Source organism: Neofelis nebulosa, chromosome 1 (assembly GCF_028018385.1).
Source record: "Neofelis nebulosa isolate mNeoNeb1 chromosome 1, mNeoNeb1.pri, whole genome shotgun sequence".
NCBI lineage: Eukaryota > Metazoa > Chordata > Mammalia > Carnivora > Felidae > Neofelis > Neofelis nebulosa.
Window position 1 is genome coordinate 26,542,078 of NC_080782.1, and position 27,950 is coordinate 26,570,027.

Below are 27,950 nucleotides of genomic sequence, written 5' to 3' on the forward strand. Positions count from 1 at the left end.
GCTATTGTGAATAATGCTGCAATGAACATGGGTTGGCAGATGTCTCTTCAAGATATTCCTTCAGACATATACCCAAGAAGTGAGATTGCTGGATCATATGGTAGTCATAGTTTTAATTTTTGAGGAATTTCCATACTGTTTCCCATAATGACTGTACTAATTTACAATCCCACATACAGTGCACAAGTGTTCCCTTTTCTCCACATCCTTGACAATATTTATCTCTTGAGTTTTGTTTCATTTTTTTACTTTTTATTAAAAAATTAAAAAAAAACTTTTAAAATTTATTCTTGAGAGAGAGAGAGACAGAGAGCGGAAGAGGGGCAGAGTGAGAGAGGGACACAGAATCCAAAGCAGGCTCCAGGCTCCAGGCTGTCAGCACAGAGCCCGATGCAGGGCCCAAATCCACAAGCGGTGAGATCATGACCTGAACTGAAGTCGGACACTCAACTGAGTGAGCCACCCAGGTGCCCCATTTACTTTTTATTTTTTAAATGTTTATTTATTTTGAGAGAGAGAGAGAGAGAGAGAGAGCTCAAGCAGGGGAGGGGCAGAGAAGCCCAAGCAGGCCCCATGCTGTTATCTCAGAGCTCAGTGCAGGGCTTGATCTTAAGAACCATGAGCTGAAACCAAGAGTTGGACACTTAACTGACTAAGCCACTCAGGCATCCCTTGTTTTGTTTTGTTTTGTTTTGTTTGATTTTAATTTTAATTTTACAGTTTATTTATTTTGAGAGAGCGATAGAGAAAAACAGAGAGAGAGAGATAGCAAGAACGGGAGAGGGGCTGAGAGAGAGGGAGAGAGAGAATCCCAAGCAGACCCCATGCTGTCAGCACAGAGCCTGAAGTGGGGCTTGATCTCACGAACCATGAGATCATGACCTGAGCCAAAATTAAGAGTCAGGTGCTTAATCCACTGAGCCATGGAGACACCCCTTGTTTTTTAAATAATAACCATTCTAAGAATTGTGAAGTAATATCTCATTGTGGTTTTGATTTACATTTCCCTGATGATTAGTGATGTCGAGTACCTTTTCATTGTACCTGTTGGCCATCTGTATGAACTGTTTGGGAAAAATGTCTATTTGGGTCCTTTGCTCGTTTCTAAATTAGATTATTATTATTCTTCTCTGTTGACTTGTATGAGTTCCTTATGTATTTTGAATAGTAACCCCTTAACAGAAAAATGGTTTGCAAATATTTTCTCCAATTCTATATGTTACCTTTTCATTTTGTCGCTGTTTCCTTTGCTGTGCGGAAGCTTTTTGATGTGATATAGTCTCACTTGTTTGTTTTTGCTTTTGCTGCTTGGGCTTTTGATATTATTGTCATATCCAAAAAAACATTGCCAGGACTAATGTCTACGAACCTTTTTCCTATGTTTTCATCTGGTAGTTTTATGGTTTCAGCCTCACATTTTGAGTTAATCTATTTTGAGTTAATTTTTGTGAGTGTTGTAAGATAGAAACCAATTTCATTTTTTTACATGTGGATATCTGGTTTTCCCAACACCATTTATTAAAGAGACTATCCTTTCTCCATTGTGTATTCTTGGTTCCTTTGCCAAAGATTAGTTGATCATATATGTGTGGGTTTATTTTTAGGCTCTTGATTCTATTGTATTGACTTCTGTGTCTATTTTTATGCTAATACCATACTGTTTTGATTACTATAGTTTTGTAATATGGTTTGAAATCAGGAAGTATGATGCTTCTTGCTTTGTTCCTTTTACTGAAGACTGCTTTTGCTGTTTGTGATCTTTTCTGGTTCTATACAAATTTTAGGATTTTTTTTTATTTCTATGAACATTGCCATTGGAATTTTAGTAGACATTGCATTGAATCTATAGCTTGCTTTGGGCAGTATGGGCATTTTAACAATATTATTTCTTCCTAACCATGAATGGACAGGATATTTTCCATTTATTTGTGTCTTCTCCAGCTTCTTTTTATCAATCTCTTAAAGTGTCCAGTGCACAGATATTTCAGTTCCTTGGTTAAATTTATTCATTTCTAAGTAGTTTATTGTTTTTGATGCAAATACTCTTATTTCTATTATCATAAATTTGTTTTACCTGCTCTTAAACTCATATAGCACATACTATATGAATGGAATCATACAGTGTATACTCTGTGCCTGGCTTCTTTTACTAATATGCCATTTTGGAGATTTTTCATGTTTTATGTATTCACTTTTCTCTTTTTAAAAGTGCTGAGTAATATTTTATTATATAAATATGCCATAATTTTACAATCTATTCTCCTGTTGATGGACCCTTTTTTTCAGGTTGGGACTATTATGACTAAGGCTGCAGTGAGCATTCTTGTACAAGTCTTTTTATGGACATATGCTTTCATTTTCATTGGGTAAATATGTAAGAAAGAAATTGCTGGGTCACAGCATAGGTCTATGTTTAACTTTCTAAAAATCTGCCAAAGTAATATTGTTTTAAATCCCCACTAGCAATGTATGAGAGTTACAGTTGTTTTAAAATCTCATCTACGTTTGGGGTTGTCAACTTTTTACTTTTAGCTATTCTGATGGGTGTAGGATGGTACCTCATTGTGGTTTTTAAACTGTATTCCCGTGGTGACTAGTGATTTTGAGCCTCTTTACATGTGCTTGTTGGCTTACTTTACTTTTGTAACTTGTTTGATGAAGTGTTTTGCCCAGTTTTAAATTGGGTTATTTATTACTTTTGTTATTGAATTTAAAAGTTCTTTTTAAATATTCTGAATGTAAATCAGAAATATGTATAATGAACATTTTCTTTCAACTTTTCACTTCTTGGTATTTTTAATGATACTTTTTGATGGCAGAGGTTTTTTTTTTTATATTGATGAAGTCTTTTTTTAATGTGTGTTGCTTTTTTGTATTCTTTTTAATAAAACTTGCTAATCCCAAAGATAAAAAGATATCCTGTTTTCTTTCACAGCTTTATATAGCTTAAAAAAATTTTTTTTTAATGTTTATTTATTTTTGAGACAAAGACAGAGTGTGAGCATGGGAGGGGCAGAGATAGAGGGAGACACAGAATCCAAAGCAGGATCCAGGCTCTGAGCTGTCAGCACAGAGCCTGACGTGGGGCTCAAACTCACAAATTGTGAGATCATGACCTGAGCTGAAGTCGGACACTTAACTGACTGAGCCACCCAGGCACCCCTATAGTTTTAGCTTTTATGTTTAGGTCTGTGATCCTTATCAAATGAATTTTTGTATATGCTGAGAGATAGGAATCAGGTTTTAGTTTTTTCCCATATTTTAAAAGTAAATTTGTCCCATTACCGTGTGTTGAAAAATTCTGTTTTTCCCACTGTGAATGAAATGCCTTGGTCAAAACTCAGATAACGATATTAGTGTGGATTTTGGATTCTATTCTGTTCCTTTAATCTATTTATTTGTATATATACCAATTCTATACTGTCTTGAATACTGTGGCTTTACAGTAAATCTTGAAATCTGATAACACAAGTCCTCTAATTTGCTTTTCTTTTTCAGGGAAGTTTTGCATGTCCTAAGTTCTTTCTTTTTTCTGTATAAATTTTAGAATCAACTTGCCAATTTCTAAAAAAAAAAAAACTTGCTGGGATTTTTTATTTGGATTGTATTGATCTGTAGACCAATTTGGGGAAAAACTGACATCTTAAAAACACTAAATCTTCCAATCTGTGAACATATATCTCTCCATTTATTTGAGTCATCTTTAATTTTTCTCAATAATGTTTGTAGTTTTCTGTGTGGCAGTTTTGCATGTCTTTGGTTAAATTTATTGCTAATAATTTTATGTCTTCTGATACTGTTGTAAGTAGAATAAAAAATTCATCTTCAGTTTTTTGTTGGTAGAATATACAGTAGAATATACAGAAAGTACAGTTGGGGTCTGTATGTTTACTTTATATAGTTTCTGTTCTTTAGATTGAGATATTTACTATCTAAATAGTAACTAAAAAAGATATAACTAAAAGATAACTAAAGATATAACTAAAAAAGATATATCTTTTTTAAAATTAATTTTTATTTATTTGCTTATTTTAATTTTTAATTTTTTTAACATTTATTCATTTTTTTTTTTTAATTTTTTTTTTTCAACGTTTTTTATTTATTTTTGGGACAGAGAGAGACAGAGCATGAACGGGGGAGGGGCAGAGAGAGAGGGAGACACAGAATCGGAAACAGGCTCCAGGCTCCGAGCCATCAGCCCAGAGCCCGACGCGGGGCTCGAACTCACAGACCGCAAGATCGTGACCTGGCTGAAGTCGGACGCTTAACCGACTGCGCCACCCAGGCGCCCCATAACATTTATTCATTTTTGAGAGACAGAGACAGAGCACAAGGAGAGGGGTACAGAGAGAGAGGGAGACACAGGACCCGAAGCAAGCTCCAGGCTTTGAGCTGTCAGCACAGAGCCTGAAGCAGGGCTTAAACTCACAAACTATGAGATCATGACCTGAGCCAAAGTTGGCCGCTTAACTGACTGAGTCACCCAGGAGCCCCACTATTGATATCTTTAAGATCATGGACTCAATTTGCTTTTAAACTTATCCAGTGAATATTTCTTTTTTCAATATTGTACTTTTTAGTTCTAGAATATCCACTTGTTCTTTTTTAAACCTTACATTTCTCCACTGATGTCTCATTTGGTCCTTCTTTTTGGTCATCTTTTTCTTTAAATCTTTGAACATATATAAAGCTGCTTTAAAGTTCTTATCTGCTGATTTCAACATTTGGATCATTTCAGGGTCACTTTTTGCTCACTATTTTCTTGACTATAGATGATCTCTCATGCCCCTGAATGTTTACTTTTTTTGAGTTTGTAATGGATGTTGTGGATGATGTTATAGAGAGTGTATTCAGTTATGTTCCCCTGAAGAGTGATTTTTGTTCTAGCAGGCAGTTAAATTACTGACCACCCACTTTGAACTTTTGGAAGCTTGGTTTTATTTTTTATTAAGGTGATTCTGTTTTGGGTTACTTTCAGTTTTAGGATGAATCCTTAGTCTCTTGGTATAGACTTTACTTCTAAGGTGTGGCCCAATGGGGTTTTACCAGAAAGCCTGAGATATTTCTCAAGTTACAAACTCTAGAAGGCAGCAATTTAAATGTTCTTTAGCTTCTTCAGCTTTCCAGCTGTTGCTTTCTACTGGATTCCTTGGTGTCTTTCTTGTATATGTGCAGTTTAGAAATCAATTAAGGACTCGGGGCGCCTGGGTGGCTCAGTCAGTTGAGCATCTGACTCTTGATTTTGGCTCAGGTCATGATCTCACAGTTTGTGAGTTCGAGCCCCACGTCAGGCTCTGTGCTGACTGCATAGGTCCTGCTTGGGATTCTCTTCCTCCATCTCTCTCTTTCTGTCCCTCCTCGGCTTCCTTTCTCTCTCTCTCTTCCAATTTCAAAATAAATAAACATTAAAAAAATCAACTAAGGACAGAAGTTTATGAAACAGGTTGGAATGCTCCCTTCTCTGTGGCTCTCTTCTGCCCGGGATTTACTCCCTCATTGTATGTCCTCAATATCAGCTCTGAACTACACCCTCTGACCTCTAAAGCCAAGAAGGCTGTGACTTTCTGCTTGAGTCCTAGATACCCCAAGACAAGGAGTACCCTTAGAGGAAAACCATATACATTTAGTTTTTATGAAATGTGGTCCATTTTTTCAAGGATCAAATTTCCTCTGTTTTTGGCCTCTTTTTTGGTCACTTCCCATTGTCTTCAATTAGTCCTTTTTAAAACTTTTTGTTTAGAGAGTTTAATTTCTTTTTGAAAAATTAATCTAATACAAATTACTCTGCCAGTACTGGAACTCTTTTTAAAAACACAGCTATAATACTATTATCACACCTGAAATCTTCCAATAATTCCTTAATTTCCTTTAATAAACAGTGTTCAAAATGTGTAGGGAATTAAGCTTCTTGTAGGGGAGATAATATTTAGTTTTATTGTGTGTGTGTGTCTGTGTGTGTGTTTAGCAAACTTGATGGCAAAAAATTTATTAAAAGAAAAAATGTTCGGCAGTGTCCAACTCTTGATTTCGGCTTACATCATGATCTCACAGTTCATGAGTTCAAGCCCTGCATCGGGCTCTGTTCTGACAGTGTGGAGCCTGCTTTGGATTCTCTGTTTCGCTCTCTGTCTGCCCCTCCTGCTCATGCTCTCTCTCTGAAAAGTAAATAAACATAAAAAAAAAAAAAAGAAAAAAAGTTCATTCATTTACTGGCTGAGAATTATTTGCTAGTTTCAGCATGAGAATCCTGTATTGGGTGTCAAAATCTGGAAGTCTTTCTCTTAGAAGTACCTGCTGAATCAATTTTATGGCAATCTCAACTACATTAGACCCAGTCAAAAGCAAAGAGTGTGTGAAAAAGGCTTTTGAGCAGCTAAAGCAAACATCTAATTTATTAATTTTATTATAGGAGAATCTCTCAAATCCTCACTCAGAAACTGTTTACCCCCATTTTAAGTACAGTTACAATGAGCTTTGTGATTTCTTTCTCCAGCTTACAGAACATTAATAGTAGTAAGCCTGAGAGAAGAAGATGGCATCTAGAAGTAGGCACAGTGAAAGTAACAGGTAGTGACAGGTGACAGTGGAGTCAACTCAAGTGAGTACAGTCTCTGTGTTAGATGCAGGGCTAGATTCTAGGAAAACTAAGGTACCTAACATATGGTTTGTGCATTAAGGGGCTTGTGGAATGTCAGGGTATGGAGGCATGCAAAAGAGTAAAATAGACTGGTGAGTGACATAATATATTCACTAAGTGTACTTGTGGAAGAAAGGAGGAATTGGGTGGTTCAGGGAAGGATGCAGCAAGAACAAGTTTGAGTGGCTCATAGAAAGTTGATGTGTCCATTAGGATCCTGGGAGGAAATAAAAGACACACTGAAAGGAAATGAAAGAGAACTCAGTAAAGGGACTATTACAAAGGTAAGTGTGGAATTAAGGAAAATCAACAAACAATGGCAGAGAACCTCATGGCCTGCAAATGTGGGAAGCTGTTACAGCCCCTAGACTAGAAGGGGCAAGAGGAGGGAGAGGTTTCTAGCACCCATGAGGTCTGTGGCTGTTGGGGAGAACCACCTGTGGCATCTGGTGGAGGAGTGCAGCCTCTCACATCCTGACCATTATCTCCTTCTACCCTCTCATCTGCTGAACCAACCAGAAACCAGAGGGCGAGGGGACCCAGTTGATGTTGTCCATATATGCCAGCCTCACAGGGCACAGAGCCGGTTGAAGAAGGGTAGAAGGTGGATCTGGAGAGGGTAATCTGAGAATGTCCAGTAAAGTTGAGTAGGAGTTTGCTTTGGATGAGACAAGACTTATGTGGAGGGCATTCCAAGCCCAGGGGCTAATGTGTAAAGGTACTTCATGGCATGCTCAGAGAATCTAAGAGATTTTGTAAAGAGTAAGGCATAAAGTTCTTTTGGGAGTGTGGCTAATAATAAAGAGTGTTTTTCACCACCCTGAAACATTTAGACTTAGTTCTTTAGCTGTTAAAAACCCTGGAGTCAAAAAAAAAAAAAACAAAAAAACAAAAAAACAAAAAAACAAAAAAACAAAAAAACAAAAACAAACCCTGGAGTCACCAACAGGAATGGCTAGATAAGGAGATGCAGAACAATCAGTAGCCAAGGGAAGGAAGCATTTCAGAAAAGGAAGTGGGTCCCAGTTCATGTTCTATCAGAATGGAAGAAGTGAGAATATCTAGAAACATAGAAGTCTGGTGTCAGCATTGTGTAAAGAGCCCAATACACTTTCCTTTTCTCTTTTTTCTTTTCTTTTTTCTTTTCTTTTCTTTTCTTTTCTTTTTGTTTCTCTTCTCTTCTCTTCTCTTCCCTTTAGAGAGAGAAAGTGCACATGTGCACATGGGGACAGGGCAGAGGGAGAGGGAGAATCCCAAGCAGGATTCACACTCTGTGCTGAGCCTGCTGCAGGGGCTCGATCTCATGACCATGAGATCATGACCTGAGCTGAAATCAAGAGCTGGACACTTAAGCGACTGAGCCACCCAGGTGCCCCCCAGTACACTTTTCAATAGCAATGAAGCCTACTGGACTGGCTATTGTCATAGCCTTACATATGGAGAATCGTAATAAGTTAATATCACATTCAGCATACTTATGCTACCAAGGCAGGAATGTATGTGGCTAATTTTACAGGCACTTCCATCAAAAGTGTTTGTATTATTCAAAAACTTTGATACTTAGAGAAATAATGTTCAAGAACCTGGAAACTTTGCTGATATGAGACATCTTTTTTTTTTTTTTTTTTTTTTTTTTTTTTTTTTCAACGTTTTTTTTTTTTTAATTTATTTTTGGGACAGAGAGAGACAGAGCATGAACGGGGGAGGGGCAGAGAGAGAGGGAGACACAGAATCGGAAACAGGCTCCAGGCTCCGAGCCATCAGCCCAGAGCCTGACGCGGGGCTCGAACTCACGGACCGCGAGATCGTGACCTGGCTGAAGTCGGACGCTTAACCGACTGCGCCACCCAGGCGCCCCGAGACATCTTTTTTTATTTGATGAAACTGGGTAGATGAAGCTTTGCTACATTTATTACTATTATTTTTTTTTTAAATTTTTTTTTTTCAACGTTTTTTATTTATTTTTGGGACAGAGAGAGACAGACCATGAACGGGGGAGGGGCAGAGAGAGAGGGAGGCACAGAAGCGGAAACAGGCTCCAGGCTCTGAGCCATCAGCCCAGAGCCTGATGCGGGGCTCGAACTCACGGACTGCGAGATCGTGACCTGGCTGAAGTCGGACGCTTAACCGACTGCGCCACCCAGGCACCCCTTTATTACTATTATTTATCAAAGTCATCATATTTTATGTTGTGTGCTAGTTAAAAAAACATTATATTAGTAGATCTTTTATTACATGGTTTGGCTGCTGATGTGCTTGGAACAGACTGGTCTTTGGAGTAGGACCCTCATCCTTAACATCCAGCTTGTTTAGATGCTCCTTTGGCATAACAGGGCTTTTTATTGATTGCTGGAACACAGTTAACTTTATCTGAGTCAATGACTTATCAGAACTCCTGATCCACTTGATCTGAGTCATGTTGTATTAGCTCTGGCTTAAAGACTGAATTAAGAAATGAGGGACAGTTAGCTTGTACCTTCTCCTCCTTTCTTCTTTCATCTTCTGCCATCTCATTCCCTCTCTAGGTGTGGGTTCTATTCTTCCATCACCCTGAAGAACATTGTCTTAGTCTTCTCATTCATAGTCTCTCATTGCTCTTTCCAGTCTATGTACTCAACTTGTAGAGCTACCAAGTCAATTAAAAACACAAAGTAGAGCACAAAGCTTTTTTTCCAGGATTAGTTGGCTGAACATATCAATAAGATAAATGTCATAACTAGGCAGTTCTGGTTTGGAACCCTACTAAGAGCTTGTCCGCCCCAACATTTTCTGGAATTTTGACCTAATCCATTGACCAAGATATCTCCATTCTGTTAAAGGGTTAGTCAGAGTCTCTTTCAGGGGATAATAACAGGACTTATCTATGAAAGTTTTGTAAGGACTAAATGCAGTAGAACTTAAGTGTTTACATATCTCTTAGCATGTAGGAGATGTTCAGTAAAAGTTAGCTGTTATGATAATTATCTGGCAGTAAAGAGAACTGCTTGACTTTATTCAACCTAGCATTTTGTAAACTTATTAGACACATTACTGCTATTTCTAGAGTCATCCATTACATTTTAAAGAATGCTGCCTCTGTGGAATACAGCTTGGGAAACTCTGAATTAAAAATTGAACAAAATTAAGCTGCTGACTGTTCACAGTGATTGAATAAATCAAAAATGCTAGAACTAGGAATTAGGGTTCTGGATCTAAGCTCAGTCCTTACCACATCTTGAAATTGCTTAAAGAAAAAGGGACCGGTTTTATTTTAAGATACAAGACAGAAATGAAAAGAAGTAACTACCACCCCTCCCCCCCAAAAAAAACCCCATCTAAACTTGGATTTTTGCTCATCTCTTCCTTGCCGTTGTATCTATAGATGACTCAAGAAATTCAGGAGAAGTGATCTGAAGTTCTCAGGTTGTCTAAAAGGATGTCATCAAGTTGGAGAAATTAGAATTTACATGTTCTTTCTGATTTTGGCCTTTTGGAAATAATGAAGCCAGAAATTGTCCTCTCATGTTTCCTTGTCTCCATCTCCCTTTGACTTGGTCACCCCTTGTACTGGCTTGGGCCTACCTCACTACCTGCTGCATGCCCCAGCCCTTCTCTCATTGGATTTTGGTATACACATTTACCCACTTCAACATTGAGCCTGACAGGACCACAGACCCCTGGGAAGAGAGGCCAGAGAGTGTCTAAAGCAGTCTTGGGGGTTTGGTCACCAAGCCTTCCAGAGGTACATCTGGTCAGGTACTGGTGGAAATCAAGGCCAAAGGCAGACATTGCTCACTTGATCATCTGAAAGCCAGGGACAATTATGTCATTATGTATGTGTATTTCTCAACTAAGCCATCAAGGGTAAGGGTGATGAGAAGCATCTGGATATGACGTGTGACACATTCAGAGGGTAGATATATCAGATGACTGAATTCTCTGCATGAGCAAGGGGAGAGTTTTTAAGTCATTATCATTTGCTTGTGCTCCACATCCACCAATTCCAACAGGCCAATTCCATGGAGTCCTCCTCTACCTTGTTGGTCCCCACCAGCAGGCCCCGCATGCCTTCCTTGCTGAGGTTTGCTTGTGTAAATAAATGAGTGCCATGTATCAGCACTGTGGTGCCTGCATTTAGCCTCCACTGCTGCTGCAGTCATTAAAAGGGCAGCCAGTTGCTGTGGTATGGAAGACAAATGAGGGGTCATAAGTTGACTTAACAATCTTATCAGGACTGCTTTTGTTTAATGATGCATTATGTGTTAGGTGATGAGAGAGAGAAAAAAATCTACCTCTGTTTGTCGGCAGCCACACTCTAGGCTATAAGATCTGAGTTAATCCTAGTAGGTATTGCTATAGGGGTGGAGCTGAGCCCAGGATAGAGATAGTTATTTGAAAATCTTAGGGCAAACCCCAGCATAGGGAGAAAGAAATATGTCAGATATTATGGCAATGCTTCAGCCTAGCACATAACTGGGTTCTGGCTCTCTCCCTGATGTGCTGCCTCACTGTTGTTAATAAGCCACTTGACCTTTGCATTTCCTCAGATTTCAACTAGGATAAGGATTTAGATTTTCAACTTAACTTTCCTCAAGGCTAAAATAAGCAAGTGACCAAGTGTGAATTCCATGAAGGCAGGCCCAGTACAGAATAGCAGACATTGGGAGTGTCTGCCAGTAAGAATGAGAACTCTGCCTTTTGGTGTTGAAGAGGTTGTGATGTCCATTGGCTTATGGAAGTTCTTGCTGTTATCCTAAATTATAGAGTAAAAAAAAATTTAATGTTTATATTTGAGAGGTGAGAGAGGGGCAGAGAGAGAGGAGACACAGAATCCAAAGCAGGCTCCAGGCTCTGAGCTGTCAGCACAGAGCCCAATGTGAAGATTGAACTCCTGAACCATGAGATCATGACCTGAGCCGAAGTCAGAGACTTAACTGACTGGGCCACCCAGGTGCCCCCTAAATTATAGATTTTTAATTTTTTTTCCAACTTTTTTTTTTTTTTTTTTTTAATTTATTTTTGGGACAGAGAGAGACAGAGCATGAACGGGGGAGGGGCAGAGAGAGAGGGAGACACAGAATCGGAAACAGGCTCCAGGCTCCGAGCCATCAGCCCAGAGCCTGACGCGGGGCTCGAACTCACGGACCGCGAGATCGTGACCTGGCTGAAGTTGGACGCTTAACCGACTGCGCCACCCAGGCGCCCCTAGATTTTTAATTTTTTAATTCAACAGAAAGTTGAATTAAAACAAATAGTATCTCTGTTTTTATTTCATGTAGATCACTTATAAAGTGTTCATCAAATGTATAATGTTCTCTAAGCTTTGGCCTACCCATGTAGCATGCCCAGGCAATTTCTTTCCCCTGTCCATGATCAACAGGGGCCCAGCTGGATAAGTTTCATTTGAGGGTCTTATTACTAATTAGACAAGTTGCCATTGTTCCTGCTATGATGGACCCGTCTCTGGGTGTCCTGGACCCGTCTCTCTTCTTACCTTTTCAGAAAGCCATCAAAATTTCCCTTTCCTCCATCTCCCCTTCAACTGAGTGAGAGGTTAAGGGTCATGTCTTTTTCAAAAGACTTTTGAGAAATGTTGCCCAACACCCTCAGCTTTCCTCATTTGCATTACAAACCATTGGTTTGTGGCAAGGAAGATAGAACCGCTGTGTGATATGCTTGAGTTATGTGGATACCACAAGCAAAATCCCAGGGCAGCCTAGCCTTAGCATTTAACTTTGGTAGCTTTCTCCCAGTAGCCTCGGTCTGAGAGCTTTAGAGTCTTTCTCAGGTATCCAGACATCCCAGGAGCTAGATTACTGCTGTGTTACTCATTCTCACTTTACAGAACAGCTGAGGCATGCAGCATACTTTGCTTACTTGTTTGGAACTCAGGCATTGAAGAATTCATCTATCAATCTATCAACTTGCTCCTCCAAAGAGAAATAAGAAAGACTTTGCTCACTGTCACAGATAAGAGCCATGTTATGAATGGCAACTCTATATGCTCAGTTAAAATATAACAAGATTTCTATTCAGCTTTCCCCATGCTATCATTAAAAAAAAATTAAAAAACACTAATGGACATGGCTGACAGGCACTATCAGAGAGGAAGGCCAGTGGCAAAATGGCTTTATTTCATTTGGAATATCTGATGCTGGCCAACTAAAAGGGCAAGATCAGGAGGATGGAGATGAAATGATGAGAGAGTTAGTGCCAGCATGCTACCTTGTTCTGGAAAACTTCCCAGAGTGAGTGGAAGATGATGAACGACTTCCATCTTGTTTAAATGATAGATACTTTATTTGATGATACCCAGCACAAATAATTATTACTCTGACTCTTGTCCCTCATTGCTTCATAACTTTCTGCTTCATAACTTTCTAGTATGGAGTTCATCTATGTGTTTTATGGAACTGTGGGGCTATTTGGTTGAGATTGTAAACTCCCAGGGCTCAAGAACTACATTGTTCTCTCTTTAAAAAAAAATTTTTTTTAACACTTATTATTGAGAAAGAGACACAGAGCATGAGCAGGGGAGGGGTAGAGAGACGGGGAGACACAATCTGAAGCAGGCCCCAGGCTCTGAGCTGTCAGCACGGAGCCCGATGCGGGGCTTGAACTCACAAACTGCAAGATCATGACCTGAGACAAAGTCGGTCACCTAACCAACTGAGCCACCCAGGCGCCCCAAGAACTACATTGTTCTCTTAACTCTGTTCGGTATCTAGCAGGGGAATGGCTGCATTTAAGAATTTAATTAAGACTTATGCTTAATGACGGTATGGAAGAGCTTTTTGGCTAGAAATGATGCTAAATACTGGAATACTCAGGTAAGGGTATCTTATTTTCTTTGATTAGTAACTATAGCATGATCTGTCATGGATCATGGATTTCGAGGTTCAAATTTTGTTATGACCACAGGCAGGGGGACAGAGCAGATGATCTTGTTCCTTTCAGCCTGGAGGTCGAGTGAAAAATGTTTCAAAGGCAACTTAATACTCTGGCTCTTTTTCTTCCTCATTAAAAAAAATGTTTGCACTTGTGATTTTTAGTGTCTATAATGTGCTGATGGGCTTTCCTCCCATTAAAAAACACATGTGGATGTGAGAATGTTCTCCTCGAGAAAAGACGGTCTCTGGGGTTTTGCTTCTGGCTTGAAGTCCTATGAGGTAGGTGTTATGAAACCTCCTCCGCAGCAGCCCAGGGTGCCAGTGAGCCTCAGAGCAGGTCAGCAGCTCTCCTGCTAATTTTGGCAGGAGAGGGAAACACTCAGCCACTTTGAGAGGAAAGAAGGTAAATTTTGCGATCCATTTGCAAATCAAGATAGAATGAGTTTTCAGACCTGGCCATGTGTTCAGAACCTATCTATTCTCTTCTACCATCAAACCTGTTAGGAAAAGGGTAATCCAAATTCATGTTTCTCAGCCAGATAATCTGCAATTGTAGAAGGGGCAATTTAGAGGGCACAGCAAGAAGGAAGGAAGAGGAGGGGCCAGAAGGTGGTTGATGCTGGGGCGCATGTCCAGTGCTTTAGGTGCCCAATGTCAGCATGGTGGCCCTAGGTTTTGAGCAGGAATCAGGAGGGGGAGGAAGATAAGTGGAGAGCTGATACCCAGTGGCTGGTAATTTACAATTTAACAGGGCTCAGACTAGGCTCCCCAGGAACAAGGAGAGGGAAAACCTTCAATTAGAGAGTGCAGAAAGACTAATGGGGAGTGATGCTCTTTTGGTTCTCAGAGTACTGAGAGGATTAGACCAGAGTTTTTCTGAGCCACTTTATATTTCCCATAGTCCAGGGCTGTATGACTTCCCTGTGTAGCAGGATGAGTTTTTTTTGTTTTTTTTTTTTAATTTTTTTAACGTTTATTTATTTTTGAGACAGAGAGAGACAGAGCATGAACGGGGGAGGGGTAGAGAGAGAGGGAGACACAGAATCTGAAACAGGCTCCAGGCTCTGAGCTGTCAGCACAGAGCCCGACGCGGGGCTCGAACTCACGGACCGTGAGATCATGACCTGAGCCGAAGTCGGACGCTTAACCGACCAAGCCACCCAGGCGCCCCTGTAGCAGGATGAGTTTTATATAATTATCCTAGGGAAGATAGATTTTTTTGAAAAATGTTTTTTACCATGGCCTAAGAAATTACACAGCTAAAGACCACTATGTTATTTTTTTTAAGTTTATTTATTTATTATGAGAGAGAGAGTGCAAGCAGGGGAGGGGCAGAGAGAGAGGGAGAGAAAATCCCAAGCAGGCTCCATGCTGTCACTGCAGAGCCCAATTCAGGGCTCAATCTCATGAACTGTGAGAATGGAGCCAAAATCAAGAGTAGGACACTTAACTGATTGAGTCACCCAGGTGCCCCTAAAGTCCACTTATTAAAATTCATTAACTCATCAGCATGCACACTTTCTTAAGCCATGATGACTTCATGGCTTAAGTGAAAATTTCATATTCCTTTGGAAAATTGAATTAGCATAGCCAAATCAGCAGAAAATCATCTTTGACTAGATGTTATTTGTACATCATTCTTCTTTGCCTAAGAAAATAATGACTCTCTGAGACTTAAGCTGATGGTAAGAGTGAAAGCCAATGTCTACCATTTGCTTTCTTAGTCCCAGAAACTGTTTCTGATGTTTTATATGCAATCACTAATTCAGTCCCCTGAAGAGCTCTGTGGGATGAGCAGGCACTAAACCCCCATTCAGCCAGTGAGGAAATTTAAGATTAGGGAGATTAAGTAATGTGTCAGGGCTAGGATTAGACTTTGGGCCCTGCAACTAATTCTGAGCTTTTCTGCGATCAGACACCTCTCTTCTCCCAGATGGTCCGTGGAACTGACCAGTGCGGGCTGCACACCTTATGCTTGGGCAGAATTAAGGGTGTGACATTCTGGAAGTAAGAACACTGCTTGGCATGTTAAAGCATGAACAAGGAGCCTTAGTTTCCATTAAGTGTAAAATGGGTCCATAAGATATGTTATACCATAAGTAGAATGCTTATTTTCTGAATACTGCTGTTAGGAATTAAAGGCTAAGCAGGATCCCTAGGTTTATAATTCTCTATATGTAGACAATAACAACAATAAAACCCAACAGTGAGTGCCAACTCTGTTAGGCACTGTTGGAAGTCTTTTACATCTATTAGTTCATTTAAACCTAAGAGCAACTCCACGAGATAAGTACTACTATTTTCCTCATTTTCCAGATAGGGAAAACTGAAGCCCAGAGTTGTGGAGAAACACATCCAGGAAGTGGCAGCTCTGGGTAGTGAGCCCAGGCTCTAGCCATTATTCTAAACAGCCTCTCCGCACTGGACTTTGGCAAATGCAAAACATTTGCTTCTATGACAAAAAACAGGACTCACCATCCTTAAGGATGAGATGAGGCCAAGTAGCACTGGACATTGAGCTGTGTTTTCTATGGATGTTTGTGTATTTGAACTAGGTGATGCAGGTCAGTTGTGGCTCTCTTCCTATGGGAACCTTTTCTAGGAATGAGGCATAGAATGCCTCATCACAAAGACTTAATGGTGGTCATCTGTGGAATGCTGAATTCATTCTGCTCCACGGCATTCCATTCTTGACATTTTCTCCTGAAATAAAAAGACTTGCTTTTGTGTGTGTGTGGTGGTTTTTTTTTTTTTGTACTTTTATACAGAATTTGTAAGCTACTAAATTTCAAGATTGTATTTTCTCATTTCATGTTCAATGGGTTTAAATATGGTACCTGAACTTTCAAATGATGCTTATTGAATGAAACAATGCTCAAAGAAATTAAATGACTTCCCCAAATTCACATGGAGCTTAAGTTTTTTGAGGGGAAGGGTTATCTTACTTCAGCCAGGACCTGGCTGGGATAAACCAATGGCCCAGCATATTTCCATTCCTGTCCTTAGAACTTGGGGTGGGGAGGGGTAGTCCAGAGGGTAGGTAGAGATGGTCAGATCCACAGGAACCAGTACAAACACAAACTGGAAAGAGAAACTGAGATGCCATTGCTGATGGAAGAGAGGACACAGATGCCAGGCAGGTAGGAATGGCAGTGCCCACAGATGCCAGGCAGGTAGGAATAGCACTCCTCTTTGAATCCTTAACACCAGCACTAGAGTAGGCTTTCAATAGTATCCAAACATGAATGAGTGGATCCCTACTGTTCTTTTAGTCAGTTTTATATTCAGAGCATGGAGAGATCATGGTGACTGATGGAGATGAAAACCTAAAGGGGGAGGTTGGACTTAGGCTGGCTTGAGGTAGAGAGTAGACGTGAGGAAGAAAGAAGGCACCCGTATAGAGGGAACTATGGGCAAGTGTGATGCACCTGGAATACTTAACCTCGTCAACAGGTACAATTTCCTTGACTTGTGTAATATCTTTACTGCTCTCCAAATTCCTAAACCTGGGAAGGATTTTCCTCACTAAGCCAGTACCAGGAAAATCTTGGCATGATTCTTGTTGGCTACACTTTGCCCATCTCTGCCATTGCTTGTGAACCTTGAGTCTAACTTGTTAACCATTTGATTTGCTTACATTATTCATGAACGTTGAGTCATTGGTGTTTGGGCTCACCCAACTGGGGTTTCCTTTTCAGGTTAACATGTTTGTTGAAGGATTCCACGATGCCATCCTCCTCTACGTTCTGGCTTTACATGAAGTACTCAGAGCTGGTTACAGCAAGAAGGATGGAGGGAAAATTATCCAACAGACTTGGAACAGAACATTTGAAGGTGAGGATTTAGTCTATAAGATGACAACACTCTGTAGATGATCAAGCTGCTTCTTCCCTGGTTCTGTTTTTCTTTCTTACACCTATGGGACTTTGTCAGTTTCCTGTTTTCCTCAGCTGTAAAGTAAGGATAATATGTCAAGTTCAAACTACCTCACAGGCTTGTTGTGAAAATTAAATGAGATAAAGCTTGTGAAAGTGCTTTGAAAGAATCCCACTGAAACAGGAAGTACCTTGTCTCCTTTTGATTGTTAGATAACAACTCTATGCTTCTTCAAATTAAATTTGTCACAAGCCTTATTCACAACAAATAATTAGTTTGTGAAGAGTTCTGTGATCAGTTTTAAATGAAATAATCCCAGATACACATTCATCAATTTAATCATGGGTAGTTTGAGATTATAAGCAAGTCTAATCAAGCCCTCTGTTTTTATTTTATTTCTAAAATGGTGAATATCAGCTGTGGCTTTCTTTAGAACAGAGAAGTATATGAACCACAGCAAAAAAATGGCCCATAATCTCATCACTCAAGCAACCTCTGTTGACATTTAAAAATTGTACAAGAATGAGACTATTCTTGGCTGGAAAATTTAAACAGTACAAAAATGTACAAAATTAAAAGTGAAAGTTTTCCTTCCCACCCTAGTCTCCTCTCCCTAATGTAACCACTATTAACAATTTCCTATGATTTAGTCTAAAAATATTTTGTGCCTTCTGCCAGCACATATGCATTTATATATCTTATCAAAAAAATTTATACAAAAGGAACCATACAATGAATGTCACTCTTCCATCTCATCTTTTTTTAAAACTTGTATGTCAAGTAAAAAATTTTTCCATATGAGCACTCATGATTCAGCACAGTTTAAAATGATGGTTCTATATTTTTCTACTATATGGTTGTACAAGGATTTCTTTAATCAGTTTCCTATTGACGGATACTTCAGTTGTTTACAGTTTTTGCTGTTACGCAAAATGCTATCTCAAGCATCTTACACATCTTGATGAATTTTTGTGAGTACATCCAATGGGGAATATTTCTAGTCGTGAGATATCCGGGTCCAAAAGTATGTTAGTGCCTTTTAAGGTGCATTAAATATTGCCAAATATCTTCCCAAAAGGTCTCCTGGTCTGAATTCTTGCTAATAGTGTATAGAATTCTGGTTTCCTTTCACTTCACTGACAGTCTCAAAGAAGATTAACATGGGACTCAATGAGAATGACCCAGCTGCTGGAGCCTTGCAGATGTCAATTTTATATTCATGCATCCATTCATTCATCAAATATTCTTGAGCACCTGCTATATGCTAGGCACTGTTCAAAGTGCTGAGGATTCAGCAGTGAGCTAAAGACCCTCCCTGCAATCAGTTGAGCTTTCCAGGTAGTGGAGGGAACTGGTGATAAACAAACAAATACACCATTTCAGGGGCAATAAAATAAAGCAGGGTAGGGAGATAGACAGTGACAGGAGGGGGTGGTGGGAGGACTGCTAATTTAAAGAGAGTGGCTGGGGAAGGTCTCTGGTACATTGAAGTTGGGTAGAGACCTGAGTAAAGTGAAAGAAATTATGTAGATGTTTAGGAGGGAACATTCCAGACAGAGCAGCAAACACAGAGACCTTGAGTGTATCTGGCGAGAGAGTGCTGAGTGGCCCCCCTGAAGAGCAAAGAGGACTGTTGGGCTCAAGCACAGCACGTGAAGGGCAGTGTGATAGGAGCCACAGTCAGAGAGGGAGTGGGGGACAAATCACATGCATCTGGAAGCTGTGCTGGTGACTTTAGTTTCCACCCAGAGTGAGATAGAAAGCCACCAGAAAGTTTTGAGGGACATGATCTTTCTGAAGTCTTTAAAAGGAGTCCTTACGGGGACTATGTGGAAAATAAAGTATAGTATACTGATGGGTATCATTTAAAAACCACTGATATGGAGTACAGATTGCTGGACCAGGAGTTCAGGGAACCTGCATCCTAGCCACTGTCACACTATTTTGGGCTTCTCTGTCATCACCTGTATGAAGGAGTTGGACTAGCTGATGACCGACAAGAGCCCTTTCAGTCCTACATCACACTAACCCCTCCTGTGAGCCCTTTCATACACTGGGCTATGCTTACATCTATTTGCAATTCAATTAATGGAGTTTTTCAGTGATGGGAACAAGTACTGCCAAGTCTAGATTTGGAGCGCGCACGCTCACAGACACACACACACACACACACACACACACCCATTCATTTGGGATTTCAATGCACTCCATTGCCTCATCCTGCCCTTGTTTATTAGGAATGGTAGGACAGTGCTGAGAGGTCAAGTTCCAGTTGTCTGGGCAGCAAATATGGTGACAATTGGCTTTAGTTTCTCTGTGGTGGTTTTAGTGAATGTCATGTCTTACTTGACACTAGAGTAGCATCTACGTTAAGTTTAGACAGATTGTAGGACATGACAAACAAATAAGCCTCCAGGATTGTCTTGCTCAACTTGTGACTGCTTCAGTTGAGGAGCTGGAATCCAATCAGATAATTCAGGGGGCATATTAGGACAGAGTCAGATTTCCCAGAAGTTGTGCCCAATACACTGAGAAACTAGTGTGTGTGTGGACACAACCTTGGTAGGCCACATCCCATTTTTAGCTGTTCCTTACTACATGGTGTGGTCATTTGTTCTTGGTCTTCTGAAGGAGGTTGTTAAGGGAAGGGCAGGTGCCCACAAGGGCTGGAATTCAGCATTGTATAGAGGGCATGGACTAAATTTTCCCATAGGTCATCCTGATGCTTCCATTCTAGGGCCAGGTCTACACAGACAGTATGAAATGAGTCCTAAAACAATCAACTATATAGTCGAGTCTAAACTTAGACTCTTATTTGTCCAGATATAAAGATAATTGAAGCCAATGTAAGTTTTGGGCTTGAATTATTTGGAAAGCCGATTTTATTTGCTAAACAATGATCAGTCTGAGGGTAGCTCCCAAAAGAACTCTGAGAAATGGTCATTCTGTAAGTGACCATTAAATTGTTAAGGGAAAAATACTCTGGATGTTATTTGACAAATTTGGATTTTATTACTGTGAAACCAATGACCGTCTTTCAAGGCTCTCAATAAATGGCCTGGGAAGAAGCTGAATTTCCTCTCTGTGGGAGAGGTCAGAGTGACAAGGTAAATAGGACTGTGGCTCAAACCTTGAAGTCCACTACAGGCCAATGGAAATGAGGGTGGAAAGTCTCATTACTTATGTACAGGAAAATTCTGCTGTCAGCTTGACAATCTCACCTTATACACAATACTCTCAGGTGAAGTCTCACTTGCTAATTGGCCACCCTGAGGGTTTTCACCCCATTTCTTGGCAGAATTGTAATAGCTTAAAGTGTAATGAGGTCTTGGATTACTAGGGCCACCTTGTCTTATAAAATACTCTACAAAACCCTTAGCAGAACACATCTTTCTTTATAAACACCTCTGAACAGAATAACAAATGGTTTTGGATAGACAATATGTTTGGAGATAAATATGATGTTTTCAAAAGATTTTAAAAAATGTTTATTTACATTTGAGAGAGAGAGAGAGACTGAGCACGAGCAGGAGAGGGGCAGAGAGAGAGGGAGACACAGAATCTGAAGAGGGCTCCAGGCTCCAAGCTGTCAGCACAGAGCCTGATTTCGGGCTTGAGCCCATGAACTGCAGGATCATGACCTAAGCCGAAGTCGGATGTTTGAGTGAGTGAGCCACCCAGGTGCCCCAAGATAAATATGATGTTTAAAAATGACATATGTGACTTAAACGTTGTATAGGCTGTCAAGAATAAACAAGTTTAAGATAGGTGTATCCTCTGTAACCGGCATATATTAGAAAGACAAAAAAATCAAGATGAATGGTAGCTCCATTCTGTTTGCGGCAAAGTAGACCGAAGTCTGGAAAAATCAGTGGGCCCTCAAACCATAACCAAAAGGACAGTAAACCCAAATACTTGCCCTCTCCAAACCACACTAGAGGATGGAACTTTCCCTTGGGATCCCTTTTCCCAGACATTCATTTTACTTCCAGAGAGAATCAAATCAATAGAAACACTAAGAATTACACTGAACTTTAACACAGTTTAAAATGAAAGAAAACAAATTGCCTTAGTTAATTAGAATGTGGCTGACCTATGCATTCTCTTGCTTAGTTAATGAAAATTACAGTATAGACATTTGATATCAACTAATGATACATATTCTCTTTTACTGATTAGCTGTCTAAGCCACTGTTGCTAGCCAAAGCAAATTGAAATCCTTTGTGTGGGCACTCAGGCTTTCCATGCTCTGGCCATCCTGTGCCAGCCTTACATCTCACTGCTTCCTTCCACACGCATGGGCCACCTACCCCAGAATGTCACGGTCCCTCTGGTTCCTTTCAGCTTCCATGACTTTGTAAATATGAACAAGTCTGGCCTTTCTGCTTAGAATACTGCTACTTCCTGATGGCTGCTTGTCTAAATCATGGATTTTACTAGTATTCCTATGAAAGATCTGCTCTTTTACTGAATCCTCCTTGAGTCTCCAACTGGATGTGCCAGCTCCTTTTCTGAGTGGTGTGGGCATGGTCAGATGCCCTCTCCCAGATTCCGGGCACAGTAGTGGTGGTATTCCAGGCACAGTAACAGTAGAAGAAAACAACTAACTTCTTTTATACTTGTGGTGGAAGTGTTTTACCTGTTGTAGCTCATTTAATCTTCTCAACAGTCTCTTGGCTGAGAGGTACTATTGTACCTCTTTTACAGTCCTGAAGGTGGAGACCCAGAGGGCTAAGTCCTTACCCAGGGTCACAGAGCTAGTAAATGTGAAAGCTAGGATTAAAATACATGCAGTCAGGGGCGCCTGGGTGGCGCAGTCGGTTAAGCGTCCGACTTCAGCCAGGTCACGATCTCGCGGTCTGTGAGTTCGAGCCCCGCGTCAGGCTCTGGGCTGATGGCTCGGAGCCTGGAGCCTGTTTCCAATTCTGTGCCTCCCTCTCTCTCTGCCCCTCCCCCGTTCATGCTCTGTCTCTCTCTGTCCCAAAAATAAATAAAAAACGTTGAAAAAAAAATAAAATACATGCAGTCAGATTCCAGTGCAAACAAGTGAAATCCTTAGTCCAGGCTGCCCCTGTCTTGAGTGGGGAATGTGTCCAGTTCAGCACCTAGTAACGACCCAGAACTCATGTGGATAAACAACGAGTGACTTCATGTATCTATATGAGATGACAGATGTCAACTAAACTTACTGTAGTGATCATTTCACAATATACCCGAGTCAGACCTTTATGCTGGATGCTTGAAACTCATACAGTGAGGTATGTCAATTATAGCTCAATAAAACTGGGAAAACACCCCCAAAACAAAACACAATAAAAATGAATTAATGAACACAAGTAGGGTGAAGACTAGTTCTTCTTTAGCTCTTGGCTCCCATGGCCTGTGAAGCAGGCCCTCTGCTCTCCTGTACATTGAGTGTGCCTATAGTGATGCACATTCACTGAGTCCTGGGCCTGGAATGACTTCTCTTCTATAATGTTTGGCCAGTGATAACACGAACTCATGACAGGTCTAGGAGTGCACCACACCTCCAGCCTCTCTCTCTTTGCAGTTTTTGTTTGTTTTTAATTAATACAAGACTCTGGGATAAGCATGCTGCTTTCAGGATTAGCCTTAACCTTTTTTTTTCCTAAACATATTCCCCAAAGAGGGTCATTTATTTCTTTTTCTTTTCATTTTTAAATGGAGAAATGTTAAGAATTTAGGAATGCAGACACAGATGAAATTACAATGTCTTTCCAAATGCCAACAAAAATGCTCAGAGTCTGATGAGCTTCCCTGTGGCATGAGTTTGTTTAAAAAATCCTGTCAATTCATTTTCTTGTTTTTGGTGGCAGACAGAGGCCTTTGAAGTCACTAACTTGGAGTTCTTCCTGTCTCATCCTCTAGGTATTGCTGGGCAGGTGTCCATAGATGCCAATGGAGACCGGTACGGGGACTTCTCTGTGATTGCAATGACAGACCCAGAGGCAGGCACCCAGGAGGTGAGCGAATGAGACTCTGCCTCGGCTGCTCCTTCTGCTTGTTGAGGTTCCAAGGAATGCATTTGTTCTGGTGTCCAAATAGCTGTCCCCAGAGCAGCCTCCAAATAAAAATGAGCTGGAAATCTAGGAGTTTCCAAGTAGAGAGGGCTCCCTTCTGGTTGAGGGGATCCTGGAAGATTTCAAGAAACGGTTCCATGTTTATCCTGAGTGGGGAAATCCTGTTTCCAGTGGCCAAATGTGCTTCTTTGATGGCTCTCATCCAGGGTTGATGTTTCCATAGCACTTGATGTGACCCTGGCCTAAAGGGCTTGCTGCTTTTCTCTTAGTACACATATATGTGGCCTTTGTGGGAGGAGCAGAGCCAGCTGGACCTGACACTTGCTACATGTACTGAATGATTTTTCACCCTTGGAGTGGCCTGAGTCTCATGTGCATTCTAGTCTCTCCCTCTGTAAAGGGAGGATAGTAATAGTCTATTATGGGCTCGTTGTGAGGTTAAAGTACTTGGGACATGCTCTGTACATGCCAGTGATTGTTGTATTTTGGTGATTTTCTAGAATTCTTTTTACTATGACATGAGCTAGCCTGTGAGAGCTTGCTGGCCCTCCTTCAGAAGACAGAGGGGGAGATGTCACAGGCCACTCAGGAGCAGTGTGCTGGTGCCCAGGAAAAAAAGAGAAACAGATCCTGAGAACCTGGGTGGGAAGGTACTTCTAGATCAGGGCCCAGGTAGCTGATGGAACATCTGTTTGAACCAGAAACCGTGGGTGAACCTTGAAGTGAGCATCAAAGAAAACTGAACCAAGTGAAAAAAAAGTTGTCTGGAAATGGGGTGCAAATGGGATAAATTCAGCAGAGAGGAGAATGTAACTCTCGAAATCAGGGAATAATCTTCCAAACAGAGGAGGGTGAAACAGGATGTTCCTAAAAGATACTTTTGACCCTTTATGTGCCCAGCTAATTGAGTGGTATGAGGCTGTGTACCTGGACTGGCTTAATCTGGGTATGAGATGCCTGACTCTCTCCCACATCCCTAAAAGTAACTGGGGCCTTACAAATGGCTGCCTGTGTGTGGGCTGCTCTGTGGCAGACGGCAGACGGGTCAAGCAGCACCTCCTCGGATGAGTGAGGGAGGAGCCATGAGTTCCAAGATTATTGTTTTCTGTGTAACCACTTTCCTGCCATGGGGAGCCACAGTTCTCCCTCAATTATGCCTCCTTTGAAAGCACCATCAGTGACCACAAATCCTGACTTACAAAGTCCTCAAAAACACATCACTATAGTCAGTGTCACAGGGGAGCCCACCCTATGCCTCCTTTGGAAACAGATAACTTCGACCTTTCAGTTTGCATGTTTTCTGCTTTTACGTAGGTTATCGGTGATTACTTTGGAAAAGAAGGTCGTTTTGAAATGCGGCCGAATGTCAAATATCCTTGGGGACCTTTAAAACTGAGAATAGATGAAACCAGAATCGTGGAGCACACAAACAGCTCTCCTTGCAAATCATGTAAGTTTAGAGACTTAACTTGTGCTGTGTTTCACCATCTTTAATGTCAGTGTTATGCAAGTTTAAAAGACAGATGTTCTCTAGGAGCTCATGTTCTGAACGTTCAGCTTTCTTTTTCCGATGTGGTAAAACCCAGGGGAACAGTTCACGAACTGGCACCCCACCTTCACCAGAGGTTTCTAGGTCTTTCTTCTCTTTCATCTTTTCCCAAAATGCTAGATGACTTCTCCCTATTACTCCATCTCTTACTATGTATCATCTCTTAGCATCTGGCATTACTAGTTGGGGAAAATAAAAAGATCAAATAGGAAATGTGTAGCAAGTCTCAGTCTGATCTTCAGAGTTTGTTGGTACCTTCCTACCCCTCAGACTTAAACACTCCCAAATTTGCAAATTAGCAAATAAGTGTAAAATATATTATTCATGAGAAGCCTTGTCATAAATATAGAAGCAAGTGGACATTCTTTTATTTTTAATTAAAATTTTTTAGTGTTTATTTATTTTTGAGAGAGAGAGAGAGAGAGAGCACGAGTGGGTGAAGGGCAGAGAGAGAAGGAGACACAGAGCACAGAGCCTGATGTGGGGCTTGAACCCATGAATCATGAGATCATGACCTGAACCAAAGTCAGATGCTTAACTGACTGAGCCACCCAGGTGCCCCAGCAAATGGACATTCTTTTTTTTTTTTTTTTTTTTTTTAATTTTTTAACATTTATTCATTTTTTGAGAGACAGAGAGCACAAGCAGGGGAGGGGCAGAGAGAGGGGGGGACACAGAATCCAAAGCAGGCTCCCGGCTCTGAGCTGTCAGCACAGAGCCCGATGCAGGGCTTAAATTCATGAAATGCGAGATCATGACCTGAGCTGAAGTTGGACGCTTAATGGACTGAGCCACCCAGGCGCCCCACAAGTGGACATTCTTATAAGGAGCTTACAAATAGGAGTCTGTTGGAAATCATTGCTTTAGAGAGACCCTTTGATAAGCTAGTGAGGGAGAACCAAGTGAATATTGATCTTTCGGGCCAGTTGGTCACTTTAGGCTAATGTATTTATGCTTATTATTTTGGGTCCAGCCTTCAAACCATGTTATTTATGTATATGCAATAATTACGGGGAGGAGTAGGGCAGAAGTGTGTTAAGAACATTCTCTGGAGTTACTGGGCATGGGTTTGAAATCCCACCCTTGTCACTTACTGGTTTTGTGACCCTAGGAATATTCCTTTACCTCTTTAAACCTCAGTGTTCCCATATGTAAAATGAAAAAAATGCACCCAACTCTTTTTTTTTTTTATTTTTAATATATGAAATTTACTGTCAAATTGGTTTCCATACAACACCCAGTGCTCATCCCAAAAGGTGCCCTCCTCACCATCACCCACCCTGCCCTCCCTCCCACCCCCCATCAACCCTCAGTTTGTTCTCAGTTTTTAACAGTCTCTTATGCTTTGGCTCTCTCCCACTCTAACCTCTTTTTTTTTTTTTTTCCCTTCCCCTCCCCCATGGGTTTCTGTTACGTTTCTCAGGATCCACATAAGAGTGAAACCATATGGTATCTGTCTTTCTCTGTATGGCTTATTTCACTTAACATCACACTCTCCAGTTCCATCCACGTTGCTACAAAGGGCCATATTTCATTCTTTCTCATTGCCACGTAGTATTCCATTGTGTATATAAACCACAATTTCTTTATCCATTCATCAGTTGATGGACATTTAGGCTCTTTCCATAATTTGGCTATTGTTGAGAGTGCTGCTATAAACATTGGGGTACAAGTGCCCCTATGCATCAGTACTCCTGTATCCCTTGGGTAAATTCCTAGCAGTGCTATTGCTGGGTCATAGGGTAGGTCTATTTGTAATTTTCTGAGGAACCTCCACACTGCTTTCCAGAGCGGCTGCACCAATTTGCATTCCCACCAACAGAAATGCACCCAACTCTTAGAGCTGTTCTGAGGATTAAATGAGATAATGCATTAAAGGCTGACACTATGCTGTTTATATAAAGCTAGCTTTTTGTCATGTTTATATAATAACTGGGACACTACTGAATTTGATTGTTTCAAGTTGTTATTCCCATCTTTGCAAAGCTATATAGGACATTTTGACATGAAACTCTGGCTCTGGTGAGAGAACATCTAAAAACAGAATATTAACCCAGTGCATTTTTCACCAAATCTTCTAGCACTTTGAAGTGTCATCATCCATCTGTGAAAGTAAGATGTGCTGGGTCAGTCCCATGGTCTGTCCAGTTGTCTTCTCTATGAACTCAGTGTGGATGTGTCTAAAACTTCAGTCCTTGTGCTCCTCAGATACTTTTGGAACCTGCTTTTTCTCATTGTTCTCACTCTCTTTGAGTGGTATGTTCGTCCATCTGGTCCTTTCTTAAATGCTTCTGAAGCTTTGCGCTTAGCAAACAAATGAAGGTGCAGGATCCCCTAGAAAATCTTTCTTAAAAAAAAGGAAAATTTGCCTCAAGTGGGAAATTGAGATACACCTTCCAGTGAATGAAACTTGAGACATTTCTGTTTCTCAGAATGAACTCTGATTATCTATGTTTCTTTTTTAAGCAGGTGGTCTAGAAGAATCGGCAGTGACAGGAATTGTTGTGGGGGCCTTACTAGGAGCTGGTTTGTTAATGGCCTTCTACTTTTTCAGGTGAGAACTGTTTTTATCAAGTTTTAAAATTCACTCTCCTTTATTGCCCTTGTCACTTGCCTTTGCACAGTCCTCCCTATGACTTGTCTATATCTTGGTCTTACCCCCAACGCATGGTGGTTAAAAGAACTAAGCTGTTCTTCTGTGATGGTCTTTGTGACCCTGGTGGTTTGGTGGTCAGTGGGTTAGCATACTGGGTAGTGGGTCAGGCTTTCTGTTGCATCCCCCTGTCAGCCACAGAGCCACTGCTATCCTTTGATCACAAATATTCTGGCACAAATTCCTACTACCCACCAAATGTGTAAGTAGACAAAGGAGAAACAACTTACCTATTCTTAAGCTTCCTCCAATTCAGAAATAGGTGTCTGAGTTCACCTTCTGAAGAGGAGGAGGTGGCCCTTAATCTACACTCTCAGGCTGGTGT

General features: G+C 40.8%; 1 protein-coding gene across 4 annotated transcripts in view; it reads left to right on the forward strand.

Moving 5' to 3' along the window:
* NPR3 (natriuretic peptide receptor 3) overlaps positions 1-27,950 on the forward strand; it is a 95,681-nt gene that overhangs the window by 45,567 nt on the left and 22,164 nt on the right. For 2 of the 4 annotated variants that reach the window (XM_058716799.1, XM_058716783.1), the window contains exons 4-7: positions 17,205-17,340; positions 23,272-23,366; positions 24,738-24,873; positions 27,439-27,526. In XM_058716799.1, coding sequence (XP_058572782.1) covers positions 17,205-17,340; positions 23,272-23,366; positions 24,738-24,873; positions 27,439-27,526 — 455 coding nt within the window. The remainder of the gene's footprint in view (positions 1-17,204; positions 17,341-23,271; positions 23,367-24,737; positions 24,874-27,438; positions 27,527-27,950) is intronic. The other 2 variants (XM_058716807.1, XM_058716793.1) reach the window with 1 other exon arrangement.